The 12636-nt window shown below is 35.6% G+C and overlaps 1 protein-coding gene across 1 annotated transcript; it reads right to left on the bottom strand.

The window, feature by feature from the left end:
• Positions 1-3964: 3964 nt before the first annotated feature.
• Positions 3965-10503, bottom strand: LOC120130922 (transcription factor bHLH155-like). The gene is given in 12 exon segments (XM_039148070.1): positions 3965-4231; positions 4470-4595; positions 4942-5082; positions 5339-5440; positions 5523-6350; positions 6352-6702; positions 6825-6944; positions 7515-7574; positions 7915-7956; positions 8055-8139; positions 8412-8582; positions 9757-10503. Coding segments are annotated over 12 exon segments (2217 nt in total). The 5' UTR covers positions 9867-10503; the 3' UTR covers positions 3965-4150.
• Positions 10504-12636: the final 2133 nt, after the last annotated feature.

Below are 12636 nucleotides of genomic sequence, written 5' to 3'. Positions count from 1 at the left end.
ACGCTGCTAATAGAGTGATGCGACAGTTTCCGTCGCATCAGCTGATTCCTACGTAGGTGGTTGATATGGATGTGCTCTATAGAATTGATACGCGTGGGAAACATACCGAAAATTGGCTTGTGAAACACGCTATATACATTGACGCATGGAACCAGAATGAACAATCGCTCCCCCGCGTCTCGACATTACACCGCTGGACCTAGATTTCGACTATTCTCTCTATCTTCGAAATTACGAAGCAAATGAGGAACCATATCTCACGACACCGGAAGAGAGGGGAGAATGGTAACATCATCAGGCTACATGCGCCTAGTCCAAGTCCAAGAATAAAACATCATCGTCTTCTTTTGCTTCAGCATCTGCAGTTGAAGAGTACTATTATGCATCTCACGCTAGTTTCAGTTTTTATCCTCCATTTCATAATTCAACCGAGACTCGATCGAATTGGGTTGGAGGCTCATGGGATGCATCGCAATGCACTCAAGCATCTTCGACATAATATGCTTTTAATGTCATAAATCTATCACCGCATTTTGAAGCCAAGTCGACGTAGTTACGACAATGATGGCTTTAAATGTCATAAATTTATCACCGTATTTTGAAGGTGGATCGTAAAGTGTGTTAAATACACCTCATCGGGAAGACGATGACAACGATAAAGACGGTGATCAACGCCTACGACTCCGGCGTACTCGATGAGCCCTACGACATTACCATTCGACTACTCCGTGACATCGTCAAGAACTTAGGAAATATAGATAAATTTTCCTTGTAAATATTTATTTTTTCCAATTATTTAATTACTTTGTATTTTTTAAAATATAAATAAATTCATTTTTACTTTTATTTTAATTTTTTTAAAATTTTATCCGGCCGAACTCCTCACCTGACGAGTTCCAATTTACCGTTGGCCATGACCGTTGCCCATATAGCCGTTGACCAACGACTAATTTTTTAAATTTGAAGGAACTCGTCACGTCAAGATGACGAGTTTCACGCAATTTTTTTAATTTATACTTATTTTATTTTATTTTTTAATTAAAAAATATTTTTTAAATGAGATCGTCACACTAGGTGACGAGTCATTTTAATGGTAATAAAATAATGATCCACGTAAAACCCACTACACGAGGATAATTTAAAAATAATTTCTTGAGGAACTTATCACCTCGAGGTGACGAGTTCGATGTTCATCAGAGAGAATTGTAATAGTTTTCAAAATAAAATCTATATTGGCCTAATACCCTAAATAATTAACAGCTTGGGGTATTTGGAAAAAAAACCCCTTATATCTAGCCCATAAGTTTGTTTCGTGGACCCAATTAATGGATATGGTTCATGATCTGATTGATTGGACTAGGGTCTGTTACATTCCTAGGAGTAAGGTTGAGCAACGAGACCGAGAAAATTGAAAAATCGACACGAATCGAGTAAAACGGTTCGGTTCGATTTGGTATTATACGGTTCGGTTTAAAAGTCTCAATTCTTTTGATTCGGTTTAGTTCGAGTTTTTCATATGGAACCCATTTATTCCATATTGAACCGAATAGGCAATTTTTTTAAAAAAATTATAGTTTCAAGTGATTTTTTCATTGAAAAACCGATAAACCGAACCGAACCGTTTAAAAAACCGAACCGAACCGAAAAAATCGATTTCGATTTTTTAACTATTCGATTTCGGTTTAAATTTTGAAAAACCGTTTATTTTGATTCGGTTTAGTTTAATTTTTGATAAAAAAATCGAACCGAACCGAACCAAATACACCCCTACCTAGGAGAAATCAAAAGTTAACCTAGGAGAAACGTAACATAAAGTATGCTAATTTATTTAATATCGATCGTAAGAAAGAGAGAAAACAAATCGGGGATTTGGGGGACTTATTTCATGTTCATGAACTATTATCACTAGCTAAATCAATAAAATACTAAAAAATATAATATAAATATAATCATCTTAGTAAGTATTAATAAGTTGCTATCTATAACAAAAGGAGAGACTCATTTGAGACTAAGCTGCATCATGAAATGGAGCCACTGGAACTGGCCGCAACACGGCCTGCAAAGGCCTCCTCTCCGACACAAGGCGGGCCTCTGCGGCCACGAAAGTGAGTGCAGCCATTGTGTCCAGGGGGAGGGATATGTACTCCCTTGGCCTTTTGGACAGCCTGCAACGTAAGATCGTCTTTGTTCAGAATCCGCCTAGAAACGTCGTACAAGTGGTTGCTGACAAGAAAAATCACAGCTGCAATGACAAGGAGATGATGTAGGTTCTTCATCGTAATGTATATGATGCAAAACTAGCTAGAAAATATATTGTAGATAGCCAGGATCGATCCGGTCCTGAAATTGAAGATAATAAGGCTGCGAGCAAGGCGTATTTATATGTGATCTAGCCCTGGCAACTTGAACGACTTCAACAAGTGGGCCTTGACTTAGAAGAGAGAGAAAATAACCATGTAAGATTAAAAGTAAAAAATGGGGTGTGGGTGGCCTCGTGATGGGACTATAAATCGAGAAACAAAGACTCTAAACAGTACACATAAACTGGGTTCGGATGAAGATTTTGTTTGAATGAGCCACACGATATCTGTTCCATTAATGCTTACAGGCTTAATTCTTTGAACATTTCTGCGTTTTATGTCACATGTTTCCTATGGTAAGCTTTCAGATCTCATGAGAAAAATCATGTTTAATTAAAGGTGTTTGATGAAGATTTTGTTTGCATGGCTCATGAAGCTTTCAAATAAACGAAAATTTTGAATCTATGGGATAAACGAGGAAAGAGACACTGAAGCTTCGACAATGGAAAGAGAGAAGACGAGATCCCCTCCAAATGACTGTCTGCTTCAACGTGGGGTTAGTGTCCATAGACCGAATACCTTCCAACCCTTACACAAACAGCTTGACCTTGGAGATTGAGGGAAGAGAAAGGAATATGAAGAATGTGTGGGACGGGGATTTTTTTTTTTTTTTTTGAATTATCTTCATTTAAACTCATAAATTTATTTATTTTTATTTTAAAGGGTTCGAGTATCAGTATCCAACTTAAAATTAAATACTATTAGCTATCAGATACTTTGAATTAAAGAATTCAGCATACACCATATGCACCAATAAGAGAACTTCAAATTCAACATACCCGAGAAAAAAAGAATAAAAAGAATGGAAATACTTTGAAATGAAGTATATAAACTTAGATCTTTTCATTAACAATCCATGATCTTGGGTTTAGCAAATACTTTATACATCTAAACAGAACAAATAATTATAATGGCAGAGGAATCGGGAATCAGTGGCATGGTTTTTCTATCCAAGCACTGCAAATAAACATACACCATGTGCACCAATAAGAGAGCTTCCGACGGAACATAATCCACCGATATACCAATGAACTCATATCACTTAATATATGGCCTATTTCAAGGCCAAAGGCCTGGATGGGAACTCGAGCCTTCCTCACTTCAAATTGCAATAAACCTATGGTGCAATGATACTACATGATCACCGTTTAAGGAGTACGCATATAAGGGTATGTAATTTACCAATGAACTCATATCACTTAATATATGGCCTATTTCAAGGCCAAAGGCCTGGATGGGAACTCGAGCCTTCCTCACTTCAAATTGCAATAAACCTATGGTGCAATGATACTACATGATCACCGTTTTAAGGAGTACGCATATAAAGTGGTATGTAATTTAGCTAATAACATTCTATGATATCCAATCTTCTGTTTCTCATGTACAGTTTCTCCTTTTAATGGTGAATGTTGAATCTACATGTTCATAACTAGGGAAACAAAGTTTATTGCAGAAACTGCCGGAGAATATCCAGCAACGGCACCCCATATTGGATTATTATCATAACTTGCAAATAGCTGATGATGTCTGATATAAATTGGGAAAGGATAAAAGAAAATGGTAGATGCCATTTCCACAAACTATGATGAAGAACAGAAGCAAAAACTCTTCACATAATGTTTCTCAAGGATGTTCTCTTCTTTTCCCCTGCTTTAAATATTCTTTTAGGGGATTGGAAGATAAAGACAATAGGCAAAAACCATAAAGCCAATCTAAAATCACAAAACACTCACAATATGTTATAGTGGGAGCCAATATAACTACTTCCAAGTGGTGGCAAGCAATTGCAGCTAGCTTGTAGCCTTGGATTGCAAAATTTGCACAAGTGACCATAAGATGTCCATTCTATGCATGACTCTGTTGTTCTGTCCCTACAATGTTTTCAAAATTGGGTGTTAGATTATAAAATGGAAAACAAATTTGAAAGGAGATTAAAGAACTGAATCGTTTGGCACTTATAACGCAGTTCAAGCACGCCTGGAGTTTCGGAGGTACAGCTTATAATGCGTCCAACGTATAAATATCATATGGAAAACACAGCAGAAAAGACAAAATGGAAACAACAAATGATGGCCAAGCTTAAAACATCATAAATATCATAAAGCCTACCTCAACCACAAAACATATCCAAGTCTTCTCACCACGTGCTTCTGTAACCCCCTTTAAAATTGTCAGGCCCAAGCTTCTGATGGCCTCTGCTATCTCAAGAAAATGACTACATTCCTCACACAACAGCTGCATGGATCAACTAAAATAACTTTAAAACCAAGAACAAACAAAAAGCTATCATGTTGTCATTTTCAGATTATCGTTCTTTTATATTCAATTAATTCTTCCTAATTTTCTATTTGTCACAGGTGAATTAATGAACAAGATATCCTAAACTAACATACTCTAAGCGGTGATTACATTGGGTGATTCCACCAATGTAATCATAAACTTAGTTAAAAAATAACTATAATCAGTGAGATAATATCATACACCAAGCAGCGAACCCACCATGAAATCACAGTGAACAATTACCAATAATCATGTCAACAGGTGGAACAGTATCATGCACCTAGACAGACTCTGTACATACCTCTACAAGCATCTGCCCATTTTTGTTTATATTCTCAACTACTATTGAGCAAACTTTTAGATGGCTTCCCACTTCCACTGCCCAGCTTGAACCTTGGTCATAATTGGATGATCCGAGACTGCCAGCTCCCTTGTGATGCATCTACAAATTCGGCACGAATATGTAACAACACTTGAATACAGCTAGTGTACAGTAATTATGCTGCCATTTCATGACAAACAACAAGAATCTATAATATATGCCTACAAAGCCCAAAAGGTGCAAGCTCCCAAAAATTCTAGTAGAAGTTGAATGAGATCATTTCATTTATTACCCCAATAATCAATCAGGTCAGTGAAATCTTCTTGGTTTCTAGTTTACTGAGCCAAAACAATCATTAACCAGTACACTGCCTTACCTTTGATTCTGCACATTTACTGAGCTTGTCAGCGTGCTTTGTGATGCCTTGCAGAAAGACCAAGTGCTTGATTGTGCGCTCCAGCAATGAATCAATACTGCACTGCATATTTTTTTCTATAAATTTTAGCATATTGACATTTCTAAGGACAGAAAAGTAAAATATCAGAACCCAACACTTTTACCTTTGCTCCATTAGGCACAAGCTCCCTTAGCTCCTTAAGACGATCTTGAATGAGTTGTCTGTCCCTCGGCCTAGGCCTGGGATTTTCACCAGGTCTAGCCCGCTTTTTGTTGTTCTTAGCTGGCTCACTACAGCTGCCAGGGCAAGCAGAAGAAAACCCTCTTGAAGACAATGCACCAATTAAAGTTGACGAACTCAAGCATTGATGTGTGTTTTTTTCTTTGAAAGAGGACTGATCAATTGAATAATCAGCTGAACTAATAGTATGTTTTGTTTGGCTTGAAAGCTCTGGTGTATTTCCAGTAGTCACTGACGATGGTGCTGATCTGCAAAATGACCTCTCACTTTTGATATCTCTTCCGCTATGGCAAATATTTGCCACTACAGCCTCTAGGAGATTCTCTGAACCAGATTCAAAAGTTAACTGGCTGCTGCTCATCCCCTCTAGCATTTCAATATTAGCTCCAACTTCCATATTCTCTACCTGCCAGTTGGTATTGATACTCTTTCTCAGAAAAGCAGGTCCAAGTGCTTCGTAAAGCTCATACCCAACAGAAAACTTTGAAGAAGTGTTTATAGAGTCCAAGTCACTTGAATCATTTTGATTCCCCAACTTCAAGTGCTTTTGAAATTTTACATCTGAAGATTCAGGAGTGTCCCACACTTCATTTTGATAAGAATTCAAACCACTCACCTTAACAGTATCACTAATTGCAGATTGAAGGAAGTTTGAGTATAATGTATGATCAGCTTCATACTGTTCAGCTTGAAGTGCAACATTAAATAAATTTGTACTGTCGGTAACGGGATGGTTTGTGTAAACATTTTCCTGGTCTCATACTTGAACTTTTCCACCCACTAGTCTCCCCTTTGCATACCCCATTTGTTATCAAATTCCTCCCCAACTGATTTAGATGCTCCGAGTCGGAAACATTTGATCTTGGTGTCAGCAATTTAGCAGTCTCATCACTCCCTGCTGAGGATAGGTCATGTCCTTTATGCTTATTTTCCACATCAACTGCCCTTCTCTGATTATTACTGGCCAGTGGAAAAACAAATGAACTATCACTGCATTTTTGGCGATGTGAAAACTCAGGCAACGAAAAATCTGGTCCTTCTTTGTATACAGCTTTATCTAAAGAAATAACTTCTGAATCTAATAGTTTTGTATGTAATCCAGGCTGAAAAATGAAGATCCAAAAGTATTAATAACATAAACAAACAAATGCACATGTAGTGTTGTGCAAGGTTGCATGCATGTACACATACCGATACATAAAATGAAGGAGAAACTGAAATATACCTCAAAAACTGATCTCTTCATGCTACATTCTATTGGATTGGCAATATGCCCTAGAGAAGAATCTTGAAGAGAAAAAAACATATCTCTGATGAGACTCACAAGCTTCACATCCTCAAATACCTGCTCCATTCAGATAAATAGAACTTGAATATCATATTTCAGTCTAGAGTACCAGCTCAAAAGAACTAGGACAGAAAGCAACAGACTATTGCCAATCATATTAAATGTCAAATCCAGTTAGGCTTCTAGGACTTGGCCATACTAAAACATGCTTTAGTAACTCCTTATCATGTTATAAATGCTTTTAACTTATTAAGGCGCGAGTTTTCTTACATAATTTTCAGTGTACCATCAAATATAAACATAAATGTAAAGTTGAGAATTCAGAGAATCAAAATCGTTCAACCAGTGGTAAAAGTGCCGAAGAAAAAGTATCAAAAAATTACAAGGAGAAATCCACACAAAAATATTAATTTTTTTAGAGGCCAAATCCTTTATTAACACTACTACAGTAGTAGATAACATCTTTCAAGCGAGCAAGACATTTTCGTATAAAACAAAAATCTTATGAGGTTAAGGATATTCATGCCAGAACCCCCAAAAGAAGTTGCACAAACATCAACTTAAAGTAAATACATTGATAAACATTCATAAAGTAGAAAGGCGCCAAAACAATGGAACTCATCTTACTTTATTTAAGGAGCCAAGCTGCACAACTCCCTGTGGAACAACAGCAACAACAACAATGGTCTACAAGGAAAAATGACAAATATTTCTATTAATAGCATAAACGTATAGGAAAGGAAATAAACTTTAGGCAAAAGACTGTTGCAGGCAACATTATGGAAGGCATTTGCTTCCAAACTCCTAGAATACAAATTAAGCGAGCTGAAACTTATTTTCACTTCACGCAAAGGTCAAACAAACTAGCCCAATAAATTGCAAAAGTAAATTGGAATAAAATGCCTTCACTCTCCACCAAAAAGATATGGACCTTTAACCTAGAAACATGATCAGTTATTGACTTCCATGTGTTGAACCATGGAAATCATCACAACTAAAAAACAGAGTAAAAGCATGCATAGCATACCCTGATCCCTGCTTTAAACTGACTTTGCCAACCGTCAGAGAACTGCAATTCAAATCAAGGCATAAAGTGAAGTGAGTATTGAAAACAAAATCTACTCTGAAACAGTATGCTAGACATCAGTGCTTGGTAAAGCTCCTCACCTCAAACGATGAGCAGGAGCTGTTAACATGCTTATCTGCAAATATCCATTGATGCTTTCCAGAAACTGCCACTTGTCCAACAATCCTTTATAACAAGGAATACATATTAAATGGGACCTTTATGCATAAGCTACATGTGCTCACTTCTTTGCAGATTCAGAAATTTGATACTTATCATAATCATAATTAAAATCAAATACTGAGATTGTTTAAAGGTGCAAGAAGATTGTAAGGGTAACAAGACACTACTTTCAATCAGTTGCATCCTTGTATCATTTTTCTTTAACTACTGTAGTAACAATGCCAAAAACATTCCAAACAATGAAACAACAAACTTATCAATGGGTTGAGCCATACCCTTCCCCTAGTGAATATACTTGATAAGACATCTTTGCCAATGCTAAACCAAGGGGGTCATGTGAACAATGTCCACTGCGCAAGTTTTCTAATGAATCTCGGAAACTGTTGTTCCCTGAAGGATCACATTGGTCATGATTGTCGTAGTATGCATCCTCCAAAGTCAGCACCCTGTTATAAGTTCAACGTTAAGGATTGTAAGTAACCAAACACGCCAAAGTATTTTCGCAAGGACCAGCGTAACATCCCACAAAATTAAAGGTAAAACAGAAGAGCGATTAGTTTTCTCCTGATAATCTTAGGACAATATTTCAAAAGTTAAAAAAAGAAAAACAATCTCCAAATAATCAATTGGTATTGATCCACTTTTTCTCTCCTAAAATTATTTTTATAAAGGTAATTAGAAGGTGGTTATGCCTGGAGTTGGAGGAAAATCCTTAAACACAGTTTGGGAATGGCAATGATGGCCTTTTTCTTTTGTGTCAAGGTCATTTAGAAAACAGGGATCGTCTATTTTCTGGGTGTTTTTTTTAGAAATAAATTTAGAGAATTGATTCTGCAACACTGTAATCTCAATAGGAGAATGCTTGCTTGGCTGCAGGAATTTCAGTGTGTGAGCAGCAAATTTCACGGTAAGTCGCTGATTACTCTGATATTAAAGCTGTCCTGGAATGCACTAATTTACTTTATATGGAAAATTTGGAACAAAAAGACAGTTTCAAAGGTTGGTGCTAGTGAAATGGAGATTTTCAATCTGATAAAGAATACTATTAGCATAAGACTTAGTGGGAAAAGGATAAACAGGAATGAAAGTGTGAATATAAATCTTTGTATAGCATGAGATATACTTGAGTAATCTCTGTATAGCATCACTTGGCTGTTTGCAAGTAACAGTTTTACCTGATTCCTTCTATTAATGCAAGAAAAGCATATCCAAAGACAAAAGAGAATTAGAAGAACACAAAAGGCAAGTATGTTAATTTCCAGAACTTCTGAAAAATTGGCAGATTGCAATTTAGTAATACTAATGGAAAGGAGAAAATAGGTTATCTTATGCCAAATCCAGGGGTCAAACCCATTCCATCATAACCTAAATAACATGCCAACCATAATTCCAAAATTAAACAAAAACCCCAAATCATCTTAGATCATAAAATCCAGATAATTAGATGCAGATGGCATACAGACATCGAATTAGCTGACCTCAAGGAGCAGGACAAAATATTCACAAGTTCTTTTTTTGTAAACTACGCAACAAACAAGATACTGCGAATCAATCAATTGAAAGCAAATGGCGATCAACTTAAAAGGAAACAAAAAGGTAAGAAAGTGGCAGGTTACTGACATTCGAGCTCGATGCTTAAGCTTCCAGAAAACGGCGTATTTCCACTCAGTATTGAGACAGAGACTTCTCAGTATCTGGTGCAAACCACTGCTAGTTGTACTGCTGCCCATCCCTATCTCTCCTCAAAAACAGAAAGAAAGTTTTTTTTTGTTCGAAAAGCCCCCGCCCCCAACTAAAAGTAACAAAATTTTCAATTCAAAAGCACTCCCCCAACCTATCTTCTGTTTGCAATAAAGCCCCTAGCTTCCTCTGTAAGAGCCTCTTCCAGCCTGTTTTCTCCTCAACCCTGCTCGCGGTTTAATTGGCGGTCCAACCGTTGGCAGTAACAAACTATCCGTTCCCATTCCTTTGCGTCCAATAACAAAAAGAAAAAAAGAAAAAAATGACCTTTTAGAGGTTTTCTTCACAGATGCCAATTACAAGATCAAACTCGAGAGATCAAATATGAAACTCTCCTCGCAATTAACTCCGTTGAAGTCGTTGCTGCGTACAGCCATCTTTAGAACGAAAATCTCCTCGAGTCGTCGGAAAGAGAAAGTGAAAAAAACTACAGAGAACGACGAAAATTTAGCAGAGAAGTCTAGCTTATATCCGACGACATGGATAATTGAACTCCTTGAAGATCGATTTTTTTCGACAAAAATTGTTTTTTTTTTAAGTTGAACGCGAGATTCAACAAAGAACTGAACTAGAAGATGAGAAAAAAAGGGATCGGACGATCAAAGCTTAATGGAGTGGTGGGAAAGAGCAGATTTCAACAACTCTGAAGTTTTTATTATTTTTTATCTGACAAAAATGGGCGCTGAGTGACTTTTTATAACATGCGCGACCTTGGGCTGCTTTATTAGTCTACGCACCCGGTGCATGTTAGCTCCCTTCACTAGGTTGATCTAGTTACTTTAATTTTCACTCTTTTTAAAATAAATTTTCATTCCATCTTTTAACTTCAAAACCCTAATTAACAATATTTTTCTAAAATTTTTTATCTAACGACTTTAGTAATTAAAAGAAATGTTATTCTCTTTAATCTTTATATGTTCTGGATTCAATCAGTTGTATCCGTAAAGTGTGTATGTGTTATTAATAATTAAAAAGATTATGAACAAATACAACATTATAATAAATTTCTTAAATTATTTAAATAATTTGATTCAACTAAAATATATTTTGTTTAAATTTCAATTTAAAAAATTGAAAAAACTAAAAATTAAAGTGTCATTTTGATCTTTTGTTAAGTGATTTAATTGTTTGATCATTTAGTGAGTCCCCGATCTTATTGTTCGTGTAATTCTTTCATTTTTTTAAGTTTATTATGATCAAGTATGAACCACGTGTTTCTCAACCATTAGAGAATAAAGGTGTAACTTCAAATTCTATTTTCGAAAGTAATCTTCTCTTTTTTAAATTGATCTCTAACTTTATATTTCATTCAATTTGTTCCTCTATTTGTAACTTTCTTCAAAATATTTATTCTCATTAATTCATTGATTGTTTTCTTTAAAAAATAATATTATAAATATATTATATAATTTTAGGTGATATTTGATTTATTAAATACATAATGTCAAAATTCATCCTTACAATTGCCTGAAATAATATATTTGGTCTCTGCTTTTTTTAATTTTAGCATTTAAGGTTTTAATTTTAGTCAAGATAACTTTTTCTAAATGAAAACGATTAATTGATTAATGGTTAATTGAACGGTCAATACTTACATCATTTAAAAATTACTTGTGAAATTATTTTTTTCATCAATTATGAAATAATTATGAAATAGTAACTTTTATTTTCAATAAATAACTGTCTTTGAATTTTTTAGTAAGTAATTAAACAATAAAGTAAATATTCACACAACATAAAAACTACTTTTCAAATTTAAAATTTATTTTACTTTCTTTAGAAATATTATTATTTTATCTATATACAATGTCATTACTAAACCTCTAAATTCAAAATTGTAATCACCAAATTTTTATCCGATTATTATTATAAACAAATATAAAAAATGATAATACATATAAATATTAAACCCAACTAGAAAACCCTAAAGACCATCAAGCCTAATACATTTTGAAGCAAAGAAACCTTAATAGCCACCCTTTGCTCCAGCCGCCGCATGGCCTCCTCTAGCTCGCACCGCCGCTGTAAACAACCATATCACATCCTGAGCCGCACCGCTAATCGTTGAGCCGAGCCTTTCCATTTCCATTTTCAACCAAGACATAAGAAAAGAAACAAAGCTTTAGATTTCCATTTTTATTGTAACAACATGGGTGTTTAAAACCCAAGAAACAAATCAATGTAAAAGAGGAAAACAAAGAGTCAAAAAACATAATACCAAAAAAATATTTTAAAGGTATGTTTTTATTATTATTTTCATTACATGTTTTGTGCATATGTGTTTGGGTTTTTCGGGAAAAAAGGAAAGTAGAGGACTTATCTTAGTTTTGGGTTTTCATATCGGGTCTCACCAGAGTAGAAAGTCATCGGAAAGCATTAAGTTAGGGCTTTTTGGTCGTTTTGGGGCTTGCATGTCATTTGTGGGTATTAATTCGGGGTTTAGAATAGAAAAAAGTAGTTTGGGTTCTATTTAGGACTCGATTTAGTGTACCGACCACCATAGGCGGTGGTCGAAAGTCGAAGGGGGTCGATTTGTGTGTGGCAGTAGGTTCTCGGGGGTCTTGGTCGAAAGGAAATAACATTTTGGAGAAGAAACAATGTTTAGGGGGAGTTTTAGCATCTCCAGTGGCCATTGGCGTTGGTCGAAGCTTGATTCACGGCGGTGTTGTTGAGTCAATCGAACCAATGAAATAGCCAAGAGGGGGTGAATTGGCAAATAAAAATTGATGGAAGTTTTTCACATGAAAAATGAAAAATTGA

Source organism: Hibiscus syriacus, unplaced genomic scaffold (assembly GCF_006381635.1).
Source record: "Hibiscus syriacus cultivar Baekdansim isolate YM2019G1 unplaced genomic scaffold, ASM638163v2 tig00110548_pilon, whole genome shotgun sequence".
Lineage (NCBI taxonomy): Eukaryota > Viridiplantae > Streptophyta > Magnoliopsida > Malvales > Malvaceae > Hibiscus > Hibiscus syriacus.
This window is presented reverse-complemented; position numbering and strand designations above follow the sequence as displayed.